Source organism: Aythya fuligula, chromosome 6, assembly GCF_009819795.1.
Source record: "Aythya fuligula isolate bAytFul2 chromosome 6, bAytFul2.pri, whole genome shotgun sequence".
Taxonomy (NCBI): domain Eukaryota; kingdom Metazoa; phylum Chordata; class Aves; order Anseriformes; family Anatidae; genus Aythya; species Aythya fuligula.
The window spans coordinates 6,632,492-6,652,358 of record NC_045564.1 but is presented as its reverse complement, the minus strand read 5'-3'; the positions used below and the strand labels follow the sequence as shown (position 1 = coordinate 6,652,358).

The 19,867-nt window shown below is 43.9% G+C and overlaps 1 protein-coding gene across 3 annotated transcripts in view; it reads right to left on the bottom strand.

Annotated features, from left to right (window-relative positions):
• UNC80 (unc-80 homolog, NALCN channel complex subunit) overlaps positions 1-19,559 on the bottom strand; it is a 126,209-nt gene extending 106,650 nt beyond the window's left edge. For all 3 annotated transcript variants that reach the window (XM_032189640.1, XM_032189639.1, XM_032189641.1), the window contains exons 1-8: positions 19,345-19,559; positions 18,001-18,049; positions 10,734-10,890; positions 9,796-10,094; positions 7,333-7,456; positions 5,478-5,551; positions 4,903-5,042; positions 1,123-1,384 (exon numbers count right to left, since the gene is read on the bottom strand). In XM_032189640.1, coding sequence (XP_032045531.1) covers positions 1,123-1,384; positions 4,903-5,042; positions 5,478-5,551; positions 7,333-7,456; positions 9,796-10,094; positions 10,734-10,890; positions 18,001-18,049; positions 19,345-19,436 — 1,197 coding nt within the window. In that variant the 5' untranslated portion in view covers positions 19,437-19,559. The remainder of the gene's footprint in view (positions 1-1,122; positions 1,385-4,902; positions 5,043-5,477; positions 5,552-7,332; positions 7,457-9,795; positions 10,095-10,733; positions 10,891-18,000; positions 18,050-19,344) is intronic.
• Between the last annotated feature and the right edge of the window lie 308 nt (positions 19,560-19,867).

Below are 19,867 nucleotides of genomic sequence, written 5' to 3'. Positions count from 1 at the left end.
AATAAAAATACTATTATTTATGTTGTTTATGCTTGTCTTCTGGCTTATGAGTATCTTGGCTGTACAGGAGAAAAGACATTCTGCCCTTTATGCTTATAAAAGTGCATATCAAAAACTGTCAGAACACTGAATACAAGGCTTTAAGAAAAAACAAAAAATTCTAAGAGTTCTGACTCAAAAAAGACATTTGACAGCAACATTAGCAGAAGATAGAGCCTCTTACTTGAGCTGTGTCATAAAATTAGATTGCAAAAATAGAATCCCATATTACTGTATTAAATTTTGTAAGGCAGTTCCACCAACTCAGTAAATCAGAATTTGCTGTTAGAGGCCCACATGACAGGAGGAATGCACAACCTAAAAGTATCACGAATCAACAAGGAGATTAACTAAAACTGCAGCTGCATCCCCTTTTTATCCCTTGATCAACCATGAGCTACCCAAAAGTTAAAAAACAGTTAAGCTCTAACACAAAGATCTTTACTGCACTGAGGTCAGGAGTCTGGTGTTTCTGCCCCAGCAAAATAGGGAAGAAATTTTGACACCTATTAGGACAGTTTGTCCACTGAGGTTTTGCTGGCAAATACAAAGGCTACACACTAAGAGTTAGACACTAAGAATAACATCAGGAGAAGAGGTAACTGCACAGAGGTCTTTTGCTCACTGCCAGAGCTTTCAAAATCTACTTTGCTATTATAACACAAGCATTTGCCTGAAGTGTGCAGTGCTATACCAAGAGCAATTCCTTTTCTCTCTTTTGAGGGGTTATTCCAAAGAGAGCTCAGTAAAGCAAGTCTGATTTCTTCTGACAAACACATTAGTATATTACCACATTAAAAACTAATTTTATCGCTGTTCGCCCTAGAACAATTATCCTAAAACAGCCCTCAAGCTTTCAGCAGTCACCAGCTCGGAGTCAGATTCTGCCTCCAAACCCCTCATCGTTCTCAGGGTCTCCTTCTGAATCAATGCACACGTCTGACCTCTGAGCACTTCAACCAATACCAAAGCTGTGCTTTTCACTAGTCATCCAGCCACCGCTTCCCAGCATCACCACAACAGTTAGGTGTGTTTTTTTTATTATTATTTATTATTTTTATTCAGTTGATGGCAACTGCTTACCTGAGTTTTGTGGGTATTCACCAGGGAGGGTGCGGCAGCCACCATGGAGCTGCTGCGAGGTCTCGGCAAAGGGGTGATCTCTGGCTCGGGTGGTTTCTCTGGCTTTTCTTGTAACATATGCCTCAGCCTCTGCAGGTAGTACATCAGTGACCACTGCGTGCCCTCCTCAGACCAATGGGGCTGCAGCAAGCAGCGCAGCACTGCCACATCAAAGTATGTGGCATAGCGAGATCTCTGGCATGGTGGGATCACCATGGACAGCCTGTTCCAAAAAGGAAGAGCAGAAATGTTAATCAGGCTCCTAAGACCCTTCTTAAGTACTCTGCTCTCTGAACAAAGAGGCACTCAAGGGTGATCTGTCAGTTTTGTATGTTCAACTGTTCTTAAGAGGTCACTCAACACCACAAAGTTTTCCTTGATAGCTGGAGACCCATTCTGTCCTAGGACACATACTGGCCCACCCCAAAAGACCCAACAGCTCTACTCAGAAACCTAAACAGTCAAGAGCTGTAAGCCACTCACTTTCTCCTGCCATCTGCAGCAATCACCAGGACGTACACACAGCTGTGCCTGCCTCAGCTTGCAGGGACATTTGATGCTGACCCTTTGGGACTAAGGCCCTGGCTGAGGAAAGCATTGCTGATGATGTGTAAGTGGATATTTAGCTTTCAGATCCCTGGGGGGCTCAGGCACAGGTTTTGTTAAGTGTTTTCTTGGACAGAGTTGCTTTCTTAAGCTGCAGTCTGAAGACAAGCCTAATGCACCTGTGCTAACTGAATAATTTGTTCAGCTGGAAACAGATAACTCATGAGCATCTGCTCTTCAGACACTCATAATTTATATTTAGGAACTGTTTACATTTGTACACATCAGGCCCTATTACAGAACAAGCAGGCAGGGCAGCTAAATTAAGTAACCATTTCATCTAATTAAATTGATCTCATACAAGTAAAAACTACTTTTATAGACACTTGTAGACAAGGTGTGCTAGAGAAAAGGAAAACATTTTAGCCTTCACTATGGCTTTCCTGCCTTTCAAGGGGTGTCATTTCCTGGCAAGTATTAGCACAGAATTTCCTAAGTATTGTAAATGAACTTCTGTGATTTTGGGGTTCTATGAAAATTAAAACCACTTCTGTGAAATGTATTCTTAATCACTTGGGAGACAACACAAGAACAAATATTTTTTAAAGCCATTTATATTATCAGCTCCATTAAACAACATGTGAACACCAATGGCAGGACATCAGCTAGGTGTCACCACATTCAGAGCAGAGGAGTCCAAGGCCACCCAAAGCATTACAGAAGAACCAGCAATGACTAGTGGAACTCCTCTAAGTGCTAAGAACAAAGTGCATGCTTAAAGTGCTTTACTGGATCACTGCTCAGTGTCACAGAGCTGCCCTGCACGTCCCAGGCAGGTAGAGGACTGGCAGAGGAGACAGAATTGTGCAGCAAATGCTGACACCACTGGGAATCACAGGAACCCTCCTCCACACTGCATGGCTGGCAAGAGGGGCAGGTGGCAAGGCTGGGCTTGGAGCAATGTGTGTGCATCTAGAACTCAAACCTGCAGGAGCTGGTTTGCTGCCAGCCCCACAGGCCAATGTTGAAGGCCCATGGTGATTGCAGGCCAGCCCGTCTGTATCAGCATATGTCACAGAACACGATTTATAGACTCAAAGCTTTTCCATAGTGCTGTATTCAAGGTACAATGTTACAAATGTTATGACCTTAGAATGAGCTGTTATTAAAAAAAAAAAAAAAAAAAAGGAGAAAGCAATGATAAATGGAAATATGCTATTAAGTTTTTTCCATATACTTGACTGGAAGGCTGCCTTTGTCCAAGTCAAGATTGTGTCAAATAGACACAGACTATACAAAAACATAAACACAGCTGGGATATTCAAAATTATACCAGCAAGGAAAATAACGCCCATCACGTCAGCAGCAAATGTAAAGGAAATGTAAAGGATGATGCATTGCTCCCTGGTCACTTTGCAGGACCCAGATCAGTGTTTGTGCTCCTCTGTATGCAGCATAGGCAAACACAAGGCACAAGAAGCCTGGAGCAATACACGTTCTCCTTATGCCACTGAAGTCCTGCAAAGCATATTTGCAAAGCAGAGTGTTCAAGGCAGCAGCTGGACGACAGGCTGTGGCTTTAATTGCTCCAAAGCCTTATGCTGTGGTCATCTGTAAGTGCGGCACTTCACTGAAAGGAGCAGGGGTAATTAGCCATGATCAGAGGAACAAGCCATTTTCTTAAGTGTCTGAAGAACCAGAAATTAAATTCTGTGCTTCATTTAGAAGGAAACCTAGTGTTCGTTTCCACAGCTCGTGGCTGCCTGTGACTGCAGGAAGAATGGCAAGGCAGTCTTCCTCCAACCCCAGGCCCAAGGACAAAGGAATACTGCGGCTGTTGGTAAGCAGAGTAAACAACATTCGCTCCCCAGTTGTCTGTTGCGTGGCAACCAAAGCTCCCTGTACAGTTTTAACTGATCAATGAGTCCTGCGAACGAGGAGACATAATGATGCTCTCTTCAGTGCCTGTCTGCAGCTCCATCCCCATAGCAACCACCAGAGCCAGCCTGACAAATTGATCACCTGATTCTGTCTTCTCAGAAGAGACTGCTTTTTTTTTTTGCCTTTTTTTTTTTTTTTTTTCTGTACAGCTGTGCCTCTCTGAGCAGCAGTGTTTACACAGAAAGGCAGTTCTGTGCCCAACTTCAGTTTTACTGGCTCACATTAATACAAATTAAATAAACACCTAGAATTGACGGGAAGCTTGATAAAAAAATCCCATGGGAAACCTCCTGATAGGATCAGAGCCATAGAAGATAGCTCTGCCCTTTCTACCAGGGAAATGGTGCATCAAACCCCTTTTTGAGAAATCTGAGCTGTTCCTAGATTCTATCCAGAAACCCACTCCATCCCACATTTCTTCTGTTTCTGTAATGAAGCAATTTCTTAAAACACTGCTGTTTTGGGTATGACATTTCCCCAAACAGATAAGCACCAGAACCAAATTTGTCATGAGGAGTTGGAGTGAGACTCCTAAATCCAGAGACCTTGAAATATAGTTACGTTTCAGTTCCTCATCATTACTCCCCCCAGCCCACCCTCCAAAAAAAGTACTCATCAGCTTCGTTTACTTTATAGCACTACTGAGTGTTCAGCAGTACTGAAAATTTGGTTCTATCTTTACCTGCCCAAACCTAGATTAAAATAAATTAATGTAGCAGTGCCACGCTGGAAAACTGTGACCTGAACTCTGCTGGGCAAGCTGGGAGGATGTTTGTGTGGCTGTGCTTTTTTGTCAGTCTGTTTCTTTTGGTCAGGAGTCCAAGGCAAGCTGACTAAGCAGCAGGATAAAGAGAAAGCATAATGACAGCAGTGGAAAGAAACTTACAAAAATCCTTGCTAAAGGGAAATAAAATTTTATCAGAAGGAAGCCAGAAAAGATACTAGCTGCTGAATTCAGCTAAGAAGAGCTGAATTTCCAGGTTATTTGAAGGTCTCTAATTGTGAGAAACCAATGTATTAGAAAAGACCAAATACAGTGCCACAACAGGCCAGCTGGAGATTTCTCCAATGACTGCCACTGAATATCAAGTGTCACCCCCTTGTTCAGCCCCCAAAACAGATCTGTTGAATTAGAAGTCTGAGATAAACATCCAGCACCCTTGGGGTTTAGGAACAACAACAGATTCACGAGGACCTCTGTGACCTCCCCCATTGAGTTACAGCAGCTTAACTTTCTGCTGAACGGGTTTGTACCTGGGATGTGGGGCGCCTCTCTCCTGAGAGGCTTGGGAGGACATGCTTCCATCCAGGGAATTCCCACGATGACATGCTGAAACAGTGGGCTTTGGAGGTATGGAATCTGGCTGGGCTGTCTCACAGACCACCTGCAGTCCCTTTGGATAGTTTCAATAAACAGAAACAGGTAGACAAACATATTTATCCATCCTGTATTATTTTCCTTACTGCAGTTTATGCTTAGACACAGGTATTACTTATACCATAATAACATGGGCAGTTAAGCCTTGGGCTTTCACAGGATGAGGAATCGTATAGCCAAAGCGTAAGACAGGGCTCTAACCCAAGAAAATATGTAACATCAGGCTTCCATCCTGTGAGACACAATAAGCCCGAAGAGACCCTGACAACCATCTCAATACCCTTTGGTTCCACTGCAGACAAGGTTGGGAGCTGTCAGGAGAACTGTGAGCAACTGTAATTTCTTGACAGGGATTACTTTAGGGTAATGACTGCAGTTGCTGTTTTGGCATTCATTTCCCCCCTCCCTCAGCTACTCACTCAAGCCATCTAGGCCTTCGCATGGAACTCACCTCTGTATGGCTGCTGTCCAGATTAGGGGACTCACAAGTCACACTCTGATTGTTGGTAGGAGAACTTCTTTTAGCTGACAAAAGAAAATCAAGTATCATTTCAGAAACCACCTCTAATATGTAAACTGCACCAACTGAAAGGATATACCTAAAAAAAAAACAAAAAAAAAAAACCCCAAAGCAGCATCTCTCTGCTGCAAACTTCCTAGGCATTAACCATTAAAAAAAAACATTTAACTTCTGCACAATTTTCAATTGTTCTGTCAACAACATTGTCTACTGAAAATCATAATTTCTTTAAAAACAAAAATTGAATTCACATTTTATCCTAAGTCCATTTGACATTTTCCTGTGCATACTAGTGCATTTTATTTTGTGTCTCTTTCCTCCTCCTATTTCCATGTATATTCAGCTTCTTTTCTAGGTTACATCTCTCTGAATGTGTTATGACTTCCAATTTGACAAATGCCTTCATCACAGAAAGCACACAAATGTCACAGAGAAAGTTTGATCAGCAGTACTGAAGAAGAACAAAGACTAGGATGACAGTTCTTGAAATCCTGTCATATCACAAGCTATCCAGATGCAACGTAGTATCAGACCGACTCCAAGCAAAATACTGCAAAGCTTCTGCAGTAGATTTTTTTTTTTTTTGGGGGGGGGGGTCTCATTTGAAGAAGAACTTAAGTAAAATTAACTTGGTCACAATTTGAGACAAGAATGCTACAACATCAGAAGCTCCCTTGACATATAGAATGTCCTTCCAATTACAATTTCCATTCTGTTGAAACATTTTCAAAATGTAAGAGTATTTTCCTAGTAGACTTTACTCTTGAAGGGATTAACTTTAGGGTTTTTCTGACCATACCCCAAAACATTAAAAAAAAATAATCCAAAGGTCAAAGAAAATTTAGGACTAGTTGCTTCTGTTATATCCAGCGCTGAAATCCTATTTTCTAATTCCAAGAGAAGGGAAAGCTAGATGCCACAGACTATTTTAAATCAGTTGAAAGATTTCTATCTTTCCAATCCTGGACTGTCCCAGAGGCCTGTAAAACCTTCAGAATGAAATACAATATCCAAAGTGACTTGCTACCATTGAAAAATCAGATTTAGCTAACTATTTTCACTTCTATGAAAATTACAGTTCTGTGCTTTTAAGAACAAGCAAGCAATGCCAGTGATATACCCAGCACACTTACAATTGACTAGTTTGTAGGAATTATGCAAAATTATTATCTAAAAATGCAATAGTAAAAAAGGATTTTTAGAACTAAGTCTGACACAAAGGTTTAGAAGCCTAAGGACCCCACTCCAGTCTCATTATGGCTGAGGAACAAATGAGGAACAACCCCTTACAGTATATAAAAGTGCATCAGCAATCTAAGCCTGCCTCGGAGCAAGCCTCTTGAAACTACTTTATTTAATTACACAGCATGGTGAAATTTGGATTTTAGATAGGAAGAGAACCTACACTGATAACTGTGTGCTCTTCACTGTTAATATGTCCAGTACCAGTCTGGAAAAACCTTCCCCAGAGTTGGACTGCTGCTAGATACTGCCTTTACCCTTCTTAGCAACTAAGGAAGATATTGTGAAACAGAGATATGAGGCTGACAGAAAATGGTAACTCCACTGAAGTTTCTCATTTCCTATTTGTGACTTCTCTCATCTCCTATTTAAATATTATGTAAATATTACTTGTTTCTGAAGAGAAACAGCCTGAAACTACTCTCAAAGGCTTGACTAGTTCCTGCAGTATTAACATATTGCTCAAGTATGCTGGCTACAGAACATAAGGCAGCAGCAGCCAAGAAAAGGAAAGGTTTCCCACCTGCACAGCAAAGTCACAGACCTGTAACGATGCTCCTGATCGGTTTAACGAGGGCGTTGAAGGCAGAAACTTCAGGCTGCCTGTGTTCCCACATAGGCTGCCAAATAACAAGGCCACTAGCCAACCGAAATGTCAGGTCAGACTCCTAGAAAGACAAAAAGAGGTTGTATCACATGGAAGAACATTGTTTCCAGACTAAAAGGATTGTCCATTCCCTGATGTACAGATCTTACAAGAATTAAGTGACACTAAGCGCCATTCAGTGGCCAGTATATGCTAACTCAGTGGCCACTGACACCACTCAGCAGCCATCAATACATTCCAAGTACAGCTATGAAAAACCAATAGGGAAATCTCAATACAAAAAAGCTTTTCCCAAAATGAAGCTTCCATACTAATGAAATCTGTTTTTTCAGGACCTTAAGACATAAGAGAAAAGGTCATTCCTATGTCAAGAGCATTGGTGACCCTTCTGACTATAAATAACTTCATATTTAGTCTTCAATTTCATCTTAACCTTAGCGTTTACACTTCTGAGACTTGATCTTATGCCCCAGAAGAATAATATTAAATATTAATGTATTGGTTAGAAATTGAGGCAACATGAAATGCATCAAATCAGTATGAAATATTAATATAAAATAATGTTCTTATTAATAGTAACACTGTTACTACTTGAGATATGTCCATGGAGAAACATCAGCACTGCTAGCACTTGCACCATCATTGCTTTTCACATTGTGCAAGTAGCTGAAATTGTGTAAATTAGCACACAAGTAAATCTTGGCAGGTGTGGGTATGCCCGTACCCGAAAAAGGTCAGACCCACATGAGGAGTCCCTAGGGTTAGCATAGTCCCACTGTCCCCCTCGAGCCCCAGAAACACTGGTAATAGCAATCTCAGTGCATCCTTGCAGCTGCACCACTGTCTTCTGTTGACACAGCCTCATCTGCCTCACTGTCTGTAATGAGAAAGTGGAAGCAATAATGTGCTACATTTTTAGTTTGCACTGCCAGCTTTTGGAAATGTGAACACTTGAGTCGTTAAATTACAGGATTACATGCATACCACCCCATGCCCACAAAGTCTTGTTTAAGAACACATTGCAAAATATGTAAATCCTGGCAGAAGTCATTAAAATTCCATGACAGAGGCCTTCCTTTGCAAACAAGTATCATCTTCCTTGACATATCCACTATTTCTTTTAGTAGGTCATATTCTTCCCCTGAGACCCCTACCTCTGTGAAACACAGGGGTGGCGATGCTGACTTAGAAAGCCAGTTATATGCCTCATTTACCTTATCCTTTTTGAGCTTTGCTTTGATGACAGAAATGCTTGTTTTCATGGGCTTTTCAAGTGTTCATCACTACAGTATCTCAGAGATTCATGGATATTTCCTAGATTTGTTTTTCAAGGTGAACCTGAGATAATGTTATTAATCCCATCTTGTAAATGGGAAATAAATCTGAAAAAGATGATTACAGAAAATTTGGAAACCCTGTTTCAAATAGCCAGGGTCTACCTCCAGCTTCATTTCATTTGTTTCAAATGATAGCCCACAGTGGTGCATGTAGCACTGGAAAGAACTCAGTGTTTCTTTCTTCCATGTCTCCATAGCTCACAGAGAAAATGGAGAACTAGTAAATGACTAAGAAGAATTTGGGTTACATAAATTGAGCTGTACAGACGCTTGGTAACAGAAGTAGGGAAGGAAGTTTGCTCTGCAGACCCACTTTCACCTGCCTTAACAGAATGATTAACCTTTCTCTCCTCTACTTCCTTATCTTCTTCAACTGCTGTAGCACACCAGGCGGTGTTAGAACACACAACAGACTCCAGTTCTTCAAGACTTTACAGACCTTTTCTGACCACCTGCTCTCCAGAGCCAGTTTGTCATTTGAAGCCTACCTGGAAGTGTAAACTCTAAACAGCAGCTCTCTAGAGAGCATAAAGACAAGAGGAGTCAGAGCATGCAGAAAATGACTCCTCATTACACAGCTCTGCAAAGCTGATGCACTCAGCATAAAACCAGCCGAGGGACCCTGGCAGACAGGGAGCCTGCAGCCTGCTTCCAAGTTCAGAACAAAGGAATGCTTAATTGCCTCTGCCACTTCATGCTTATACCACTATAAAGCAATCTTGGTAATCAGCATCAAGATGATTAGTAATGACAACAGCAAGCCTCAGCAGCAGCCCCATGGTGGAATTCCTGAAAAGCTAGCATGGTCCTTAGGAGCAATGAGTGAGAGACACTGGAGCAAGCTAAAGCTTGCAATCCTTTCCGCAGGTTCCAGGCTCCCAAATATTCCACATGGGCCTCAGATCTTTGATATTCCTAGGGCCTGGAAATGCCTCACTTCAGATTTATGTGCCTTTCTACCTGCCTGATTCTACAGTGATTGTTCACGTCACTGGAAAGGCTGAATCACTGTTTCCGTGCTCAGAGGTATCTCTACACAATACCCCACTGATGTTCTACTTACTTTAATCCTGTGAACAAGAGGAGCAAAGAGGAACACGAAGAGCTCCACTGTGGCCATGGAGTTCTGGAAGAACTTCCTTCTGTTATTCTCCTCCTCATCATTCGTGGCGCTGGGCCGGGGATGTCCTGGCGATCCCTGGTTTTCAGCCTGGTGGATAAAGGCGCTACCACTCCCTCCCCAGCTAGAACCTCTGTCTCCTCCAAAACGATCATTGCTGCAGTCCTGAGGGGCCTCCAGCAGCATCCAGTGAAGAGTGTGAAGCAGTTTTGTTTCGGCTACACCAAGTTTATCCTGATGTCCTGGATGGGAAAAACACGTCACAGTATCTCACAGGCTTTCCACTAATGGTACTGTTGAGAATTTCAGAGGAATTCTGGGCATCCAACCTCCCTCCTAATGGGAGCTTGAAAATTAAAGTTCTGCGTTAACAGTCTCAACATTCTGTTCTATTTGAAAACTCCTAATTCACAAGCCTCCATTTATTTCACAGCATTTGCAATTCAGTCCCTGAAAAGTCAGTGGCAGAGCCACTGAATTTTTTAGGACACGGTGTGGTCCTAAAAGATGGCAGCTTGAAAGCCTCATCTGTTTGACTCCATCAGATAAGAAAAAATGCAAGTAAGTACTGTGACGCTCCTGCTAAAGCTAGATCTAGGGTATCTGGAAATTAACTATCAAAATGTCATTGAACTACTTTGACTCTTCAGCTCGTGATTTCTAAAGTTAGCACACCACTGACTTCACTGAGGAAACCCTCCCAGGTAACCCTGCTACAAATGAGAACAGAACATGAAATGTGTAACCCGCAGAATATACTAGGATTCCTCGTTAGAATCCTACTTCTAGGGTTTAAAGCATGTTTTGTGGCATGCTGAGCATCAGTCTTCTGTTCAGACTGATAACTTCAGTAATGGAAAAACAAATGCATGAGCACTAACCTAGCTTGTTTCGGTTGGAGAGCAATGTGGCAGTGCAGTGCAGCACATGTGGGAGCGCAGCCTGGACAAGTTCCCAGCGAGAAATGCTCTGGATGGCTTCAGAGAGAGCTGGAGAAAGGCCATGCAGCTTGTTCTCTACTAAAACTCGTTCAAAAGACTGTAAGAAAAGAGGAAAAAAAAGACTTTTTACATCTATTTCTGCACAGACATTCTAGGACATAAACCATTCTGGTTTAAAAAATTGTAATCATTATACAACTAAATAATACCTTAGAATATTCTTCCTGTAGGATATGGACTGTAGCTAAAGCTCGGACACATGGACACAGTTAGGGAACAAATGAGCCACTTAATATAATACAATAATAAAATGTATAATACAAAACTCAATGTAGCATAACAATAAGAAAGAGTTAAAGTAAATATCACATATATATATAAGTAAGTCCTGGCATCAAGCCAGATTTACAGTTGCACTGGGTATTAAGCTGGCATGCCAGTAATCCTGTTGGAAGTCCCAGGAGCTAATGAAGCCTGCATGTGTGGAGCTGAGAGCTGGATATACTTCTCTTTCACACACACACATGCTCTTTCAGTTTAGTGTAACATAAAGGGCAACCCATTAAAGGTATATGTGCCTTAGGAAATGTTTTCACACCCTGCCACAAAAAATACTCAGTATACAATTTTTTGCAGTGAGCCATGATGCAGTGGTTTTATGAACACTTAAAAGATCTGATAGCTGCAGCAAGTTCATTATTTCCACCTCAAACAACACAAAATAAGACTATCTGCCCTTGAAACCCCAAGGAAGTTCTTTATTACTAGTTGCTCTAACTATTTCAATACGCTCTTACTCTGACCAGATACAAAGACCTCATTACGGGTCACAAAAGCAGTTATACTCCTTCACTGAAGTTCCTAATGCTAAGAAATACATGTACGTTACTGGTAATGCACGTCCTTCCACAGACCAGCTTAGCCTCCTGGCTACCTATTTGTTCACAAGCTGTTTCCACAAATTTCATCAGGCTCCAGGCACTCAAGTAACTGTTGGCATTCATGACCTAATGGATGCTTCAAAAGCCCTCACTCCAGATTCGTAAAGCTTATCCTTTGACACTAGTCATAACAATTTTTCCCATAATAAACGTGGTATTGATAGGGACAGACTTAATTACAAAAAAGGAAAGCTGGAAGGGCAGCAGTCTCAAACCAGCTCTCCTAAATGACCAGACTCCAGTGCACACCATGACAACCAGCGGTAACGTGCACTCTCCCCGCTCAGGTTGTGGCCACGTCCCCTGGTGGGGACAAACGTGAGCCCCTCTGCTGAGAGGCAGGATGAGCCAGTGCACACCCAGTCACCATGGGGTGACAGCACCCTCGTAACAGCTGGCTCTGCTCCGGAGTATTTGGTACTGAGTACGCTTGCAGAGGACTACACCTGTAGTCACACAAATCAAATCTGAAAAAATACTGACTTGAAATGAGCTGCCAACAAATGTAACTCTGTGGAAAGTTGCCCACTTACTAGAAACCCCCAGGTTCTGGTCAGAAAAGTCAACCAACTCTCATTATGGAGCAACAGCAGAAATCAGAAGGCATCAGTTATAGTATGTGGACAAAAGAGCTGGCTTCCGAGGGATCAGTCAAAAAAAAAAAAAAAAAAAAAAAAGTGCCATGGATTAGGTTGTCAGTAACTTGTATTCTTAGCAGCAGGACGAGGTAACATGGCTATCACAGAAAGTAAGACTCAAATCACTCTCCCTGTAAGAGATCTGTTGGGTGTCACTAGCCCTACAAAGGGAACCAGCCCCCTGCCATTCATCCTACCCACGCAGGAACACAAGCAGTCACAGCAGAGGAACCCCAGCCCCTTCAAGGCAGGGAGCCTGGTGCTCGTTTTATGGTCTGAATGTTCTGTCCAAATCTGGAACTACAAAGTCATTAAACCACAGAAGCACCCACAGAAGCATTAGGACAAAGGCAACAGAGGTCCAGAATAACTATCCCAGCCAGGGTTACCTAACAGAAGGGGGAATGAAGTAGCACAGTGTCCCTGGAAGCAAGATAAGAGGTGCAGGGATAACAAGTGGTCACAAACAACACAGAGCCTGGAAGGGCCACTGCAAAACTTGTTTTGACTTTTGCCCAAAGGGGTCAGGGTGCCACCCTTCATTCCCCATCTGTTGCTTCAGCCACTCACCCTCACCTCTGCTGTTGCATCAGCTGTGGGGCTCACAGCCAAGTCAAGCCTCTCCACAGGCCAAAATGAAGCTCAGCACAGAAGTTCTTAGTTTCTACCAGGCTAGGGAGCTAAATTAGCTCCCTGGATGGCCTGCCAAGCACCAGAATCAGAACTGAGCCAGGCTTCACGCTTCAGCACTGTGACAAAACTATTTGGTTTATACAGCAGGAGGAGGAAAACAGAAGTCACTGGAAACAGCAACACTGTTCTGAAATGGGATAGAAGACACATTGCTGTGCCCTGACCATCCATTCAAGGTCTTATTTGCACGCATGTCAATGGTGTCAGGGAGAAAGTCCTGCAACAACTGCCTTCTGGATGCTCTGGCCTACTTCAGAGGCTCCAGGGGAGGTCACGGAGTCTGCAATTACATCTTTCAAATTAGGTTTACATTCACTTCAACGTTTTAGCCTTCTGAGCCATGTGAAGCTTTTTGTATATAGCTTGCCACAAGATTCTCCTGTTCCTTCCCGGCCTGAGCATAAAGCTAAATATCTTTCTGCAGCCCAATGAAATACTAACTTCTGGAACAGCATATGTGATCCCAAGCATCTGAGATAACATTTTTCTGGCAGCATACAGCATTCCTAGCACAAAGGAATAGTTTCCTGTACAGAAACTATTGAGCGTCCCTGTATGCTAGAGGCACTGGCTGGTACAAAATTACCACCGTGTACGTACTATCAGCGTGGGACCTGGTTGGCATCACTCCCCACACTGATAACACCAGCCACAAGCAGTCCAACAGCAATATGTGGCTCTTTGGACAAGTGCTCCCGTGGGATTTGCCTCAAGTTCTTCATAAAGGTCCAGCTCACAGCAGCTTCTGCCTATACCACACATTCAAGATGCAAGGCTCCAGGTTAGCATTTGCTCCTGCAGCACCTCCTTGTTGCTCTGGAATGGCTCTTCCCTAGTTTTTAGGGCGTGCTAAAGAATACACTGACATTAAGACCTAACTTTCACACACAAAAAAACTTAGCAGGTGCTGCTACAGCTGTGAAGAGTTACATGCTTTAATGAGAAGGTTAAATGAGAGCATCCAAAGCAAGCTCCCTCTAAGTCAGTCAGAAGAGGGATATTGTAATGCCACGGCTATGTCTGTGGCTACAGTCTCAGGGCTGCTAGTTGGCTAAGAAAACAAAGTTACCTACTTACAGAAGCTAGTTCCTGACAGCAACACCCCCTATGTCAAAGGAGGATAAAGAACATCAGCCAAGGTGGCAGCGAGGAAAGTCGGTGCTATGTCTTGGCTGGAGAAAGGGCAGCCCCTTTCAGCAGGGCTGTGTGCGTGCGTTCAGCTCCCTCAGGGCCCCCTCCATGTGCATTCTTCCTTTTGGCCTGGCGATGCCATCTGTTTTCACAGGGAATAGCGGTCAGCCTGGCCTGGCTGCCTTCCCACTGCTACTGTTCTCCTTTTACCCTCCTCTCCAACCAAGAATCAAAGAGGCCGTCAAATACCTTGTGAGCAGGGTCAGCATGTGCCCCCTTCCTGTTGGAGAGGGAGCAGGTAGCTGCCTGAAGAAGCCTAGAGAAGCCCTACAGAACAGAACAGCTCCTGCATTATCTCTGTCCAGACACCTTGAGATCTGACCTCTCGAAGCACACATTTGGCATGAAATAACCCTCTCACACTCTCACAGCTACTGTTCTAGAACTTCTGTGCTTCGCACAGAGCTGTCTAGCACAGAATTTCTCTTACTGCCCTCTTCTCCCAAAGCTCAGACTGCATCATGGTAGGAAACAGAGAACCAGTGCTAATGTCACTTCAGACTGACTGGAGAGAACTTGAAATGCAGGCAGACAGAATTGGCAGTCTGGGGAAGGTCCTCCAAGTAAGAACTGTACCTACAAAGATCGAAAACATCAATCTAGGAGCTCAGAGCACAAGAAAGGGTCAGGTGCTGTTTTTGACGAATCCATGGCTATCACAAAATTAATTAACAAAAAAGATACTCATAGTACAACTGACAATGAAGCACAGATGCCAGACACTTTATTCAGAGAAAATTCCTGCGTCCTAAGATTCAATCTTCTACAACCATTTCCAATGGCTTTTCTTTTTACATGTTATTCCATATCTATCCTTTCATTGTTTACAACAACAAAACCACATTTGCAAAACAAAAAACATTAACTTTGAATTTGCTGGATCCTCCAGAAAGCACCTGGGTTCTTCCATGGCCACTGTAAACCACTGAAAAAAAATCACAATCGATCCCTTAGTCCCTTACCCTCACCCCAAAAAACACATTGTCTTTGTGTAACACATACATTCCACTGAGGTCATTTACAGCTTTTATTCAGGCACATTAGAAATTCGATTGAGTCAGGGCAGAAGAGCTTCAGAAGAGGGAGGAGAAGAACATTAAATCTAAACCGAGACACGGGTTCATTGAGACAGTTTAAGACAATGGGGGGTATTTATCTTTATGCCCATAATCATAGCCCAACTAAAATCAGTGAGACTGTTTGGGTAAGGAAACAATGAAAGGGCTACATTTTACTCGAGTATTAAAAATTATAAAGTGTACAGCAAAGCTCAAATAACCAAAGCAATCTGCTCGTACAAAATAGATGCTGTACTGACTGAATCTAGGCCTCCAGCATCTGCTTCCTCAATGCACAATATGCAGCAAATCCTAGTGCAGCAAGTTTAGAGCCAAGAATAATAATACACAGCGCTGTGCAGTCCTGACAGACAGTTAATGGCCTGTAGCATGCCTAGAACCATTCTGGCAAAAGAACTTAAAAAGGACGGATCGTACATGTATAACAGGTGCACAGTATTCTTAGGCAGGCTAGTCAATGTAGCAGTGTTAGATAAGCAGACTGATGTTTCAGAAGATAAGCCAACTACCTGCCAAGCTCTCACCCACTTAGCCAGCACCCTGCTGACCTACTAGATAATGTGGAAGATGTTGACGTGGTCAGGCGTTCCTGTGGATTGCTAGGGATAGGAAAGCAAAGGGCAAAAGAAGGTGGCAGATACAACAGCTCAGGTTGCATCCCATCATTTCCTCAAAACGAAACCTCACCTTTGGAAGCTTTTGCTCGTTATTTCATGATTATGTTAAGAACTGGAGAAGAATCAAGCTCTCCTTTATCTGAACAGCTGAAGCAGACTGCACCTTCATGGAAGTTAGTTAAAGTTGTACAAAAAACCCATATTTATATCTGCAAGAGCCATACATAATTCTAAAATGCCTTTGGTAATCCCAGATCTCTTTTCCGTGGACTGATGCAGTCTCTGTGCATTCATGGTGAACACATTTCTTTACTCTCCCCATCTCCTGAGACACTGAGCTCTCCTGCCCTTTGGGGTGTTGGGGCTTCCTATAAAGCATGGCACCACAGACCTTGGGACACAGAGGTGCAACTGGTTTAAAAAAAAATGCCAAGCTCATCCACGCCCAAGCTGTGACTCTTCAGCACCAAGGCATTTTGCTGGGACTACAGCGTGTTCAGTATGTAACTGCACAATTCTGGGGCACAATCCAGGCTGGGTACTCCTCAGCACTAGCTGAAGGAAGGAAGCAAGCCCCTTGGTCTTTAAGGCAGGCATGGCTTGATTGCCCTGGTACTATCTGCACCCCTGACCACTGGAGAACCATCCCCGAGCCCAAAGGCCCCTTCCTTCCTGAGCCTTTTTCCAAAGTTCCTTTTCCTTTGACTGAAACATTTGATCTATGCTGTTCTGCAACTTTTTACACTTAGTAAATCCTGGTATTTGCTCATGAAAGGCACAGGCTTTAGAATCAATCTGTGGGACAGAGAAGGGCTGCTCCCAGTAGCATAGCATGAACCACCAGGAAGTCACATACACAGGTGGGTAGAAGGACAGAGCTTCCTTATGCCTAAGGCACACAAATGCAGAAGGAAGCTCTGTCCCTCAACCAAACAGCAACAGAAGACACAAGCTCACAGGTGGGTCCACAGCCTCAGATTAGCAGTGCATCAAGCCATGGCTCCTGCACACTCCTGAGACTCCTGCATGATGTGAGGCAACAAACTCCATGCTATATCCTCTGAGCTGTCAGTGGTATAAACCGGAGGTGATGCTTTGAGCTCCAAGTACCAGAACCGCCATGCATTTCACCCACCGACACACTAAGACAACAGTCCTCTGCCAGTATTTGGTATCTAGGAATAATCCTGAAAAATTCATGTATTTCTTAGAGGAAAATTAGTCAGCAGTAACTAGGGCTTCTCCAGCTTAATATCTTGTGAGAAGGAAGTCAGAAAACCGCTGCAGCGAGACCTAAGTACTTTAAACTATTAAGGTACATGTCCAGACCACATTTTTCCAGTCTGTCAGGTTTGGCTGCAACTGCTTAATGTACTTTAAGTCATCCAAAGATCAGCAACAGCTCAAGTTATCTGCTGTTCCCTAGATAACCATCCTATCTGAACTTGCTGCTTGTCTTCCTTTTCTCCCTCTACACACTAGATTGAGGTTTAATACTAAATACATTTACAAATAACAGTTATCAGCATCTGCATAATAGTCCCTTCAATTATGCTGCTAAAATACCGTCCCCTCTTTTCCAATGGAGGAGGCATTTTCATTTTGCACAATGGTAGAAAGTATTGGTTAAAGTATGTTGTTAACAATGTTTAGATTTTCAGTGTTGTAACTCTGAAAAAAATCCAATAACCACAAGCCAAAATGACATCAATCTCATCTGAGCACATGCACGCGTGATGAACTGCAAGTTTAGACCCAGTTTGTCTCAGCTCAGTCTGTCTGCACCATTCTTTACTGTGTTGGTCCAATTACTAATACCAAAAGCAATAATTTTTTGTTGTGCCTAGAGATATGCACAATATCTAAATTCTCTAGATGGGAAAAGGTTTCAAATCCTTCATGTGATAAAAGTACAAAATTAGGCTGAATGGACTAAATCCACTTCTGTGATGAGCTGAGAAGCTTGGTGATCAGCCACCAGGGGCAGATCACATTGCATAAAATGTTAGTTACTAATAAGGAGTTGAAAAAGAGAAATGGGTACATACCACACAGGAAGCTTCATATTGTTTCCCCAGTTTAGGTCTTAGAAATGCACTGAAGGAGGGGGAAAAAAAAAAAAAAAGATATTAGAAAGACAATACTTCAAGTTTGAACTCTGCTTAGTTATTTTTAGGATTATTCTCATGTCAAAGGTTGGCAAAAGGCTGAGAAGCTCAGCATAAAGGAAGGCAGAAGAGTGCCCAGATACCTGTTGATGACATCTGCCAAAGTTCCACTACCTCTTCTAGAAGACAGTACCCACACTAAAATGCCAAATGGCAGTTTAACCGTGGGGAACAGGACATGCCTTGAGGGCAGATTAAATCTTACATTAGACAATTTTCAGCCACTTTACCACACTGAAAGGTTTTCACAATGTTCTGTTTAACAAGTGTTAAATATTACCGAACTTTGCCCTGCCTATATTTTAAGCCAGGGATCCACGTGCCAGTTTTGTATTAATTATTTCCCTCCATTACTGCTGACGCGGAAGGCTTCTGATGAAATGCAGGCCTGTTCTCTGTAGCTAGAAAACAACCACCCTCTGCTGTCATTCCCCTCCAGAACGGAATCTGTTACACCAAGGGGAAAAAAGGGTGGGGGGAACACATTAATTGGGTCATACTATTATATATTGTTTCTTGGAGGACGTGGAAACTGTGTGATAAAGGGTTTTTGTGACTAAGGCTTTTAATTAGAGCCACAACCTTCAAACCTTCCACCCTCCCCCCACACACCCTTCGGTGTTTTCAGTTTGACATTCTTGCAAGTCAGGAGACAGCCGGGATCCACAAGGGACATAAAGCCCCAACCATACATTCAGCCTGCCCCTCACACATCATTACTCTCCAATCCAATGAAATAGGGTGAGATTTTGACGTATGTTTGCATGCTGACCTCTCAAAGCATAAAGCATAGATTACACTTCCAGAAGGGCTGCAAATAAAGATGCAGGCAGAGCGGCAGGTCCGATGCAGCACCGAGGGACGCTGCTCCTAGTACCCGAGCTCCACAAGTCCTCTTAAAGGGGGTGGACGGGGAGCAGCAAGGAGGGGTGAGGTGCACAGACACACGCACGCCGCTGTTTTAAAGTCAAATCAAGAAGCTGCCTGCGACCGCCACCGGATTAAACTGCCTCAAATCCTTCCCCTGCTCCCAAAACACACAGATTGCTCTACAGAGAGTGCAAAATGAACAGCTTGTTTCTCATCTTCGCGTTGCGGCTGTGATCACCGCTGCCTCCCCACCACTGGGCAGCAGCTGGCCTGCCCGTCCCCCCCCCCCCCCAGCTGTATCCCCCCCACCCTGTTGCAGCTGTATCCTCCGCACCCGGGGCTTGCTGCTCTCACCTGGTTTGCCTCCACAGGAAGGTCTGGATGGGCAGGGGGATGCCACGGCCGCTCTCCTGCTCCTGGCCCTCGGAGCTTTTCCTTTTCACCATGATGCTGCTGCGAGGCAGGCTCAGCAGTCATACCGGGGGGGGATCTCCCACGGCCGCCTCTTCGCTCTCCGCAACTCTTTACCCCCTCCCCTTCATCCTCTCCATCCCCCCCCCCAACACACACACACACACTCCCCTCCTACACCTCCTTCTGGCTGTGCTGGTGCAAAATGGCTGCAGGAGGCAGGGAGGAAATTGGGGGAGCGAAGATGTCCGCGTCCCTCCGCTTCCTCCCTGCCTTCAGCACCTCCCTCTGCGGACAGCTCCGGCACCGCCAGCCGCCGGGCGGGGGCAGGGGCGGGGGGCACCGGCCGGGACCGCCCCGGGACCCGGCTTCTCCCCGCGGCTGCCCCCTCCTCCTCCTCCTCCTCCTCCTCTTCTTCCTCCTCCTCCTCCTCCTCAGGCAAGTTTCAGACCCCCGGGTCCCTCCC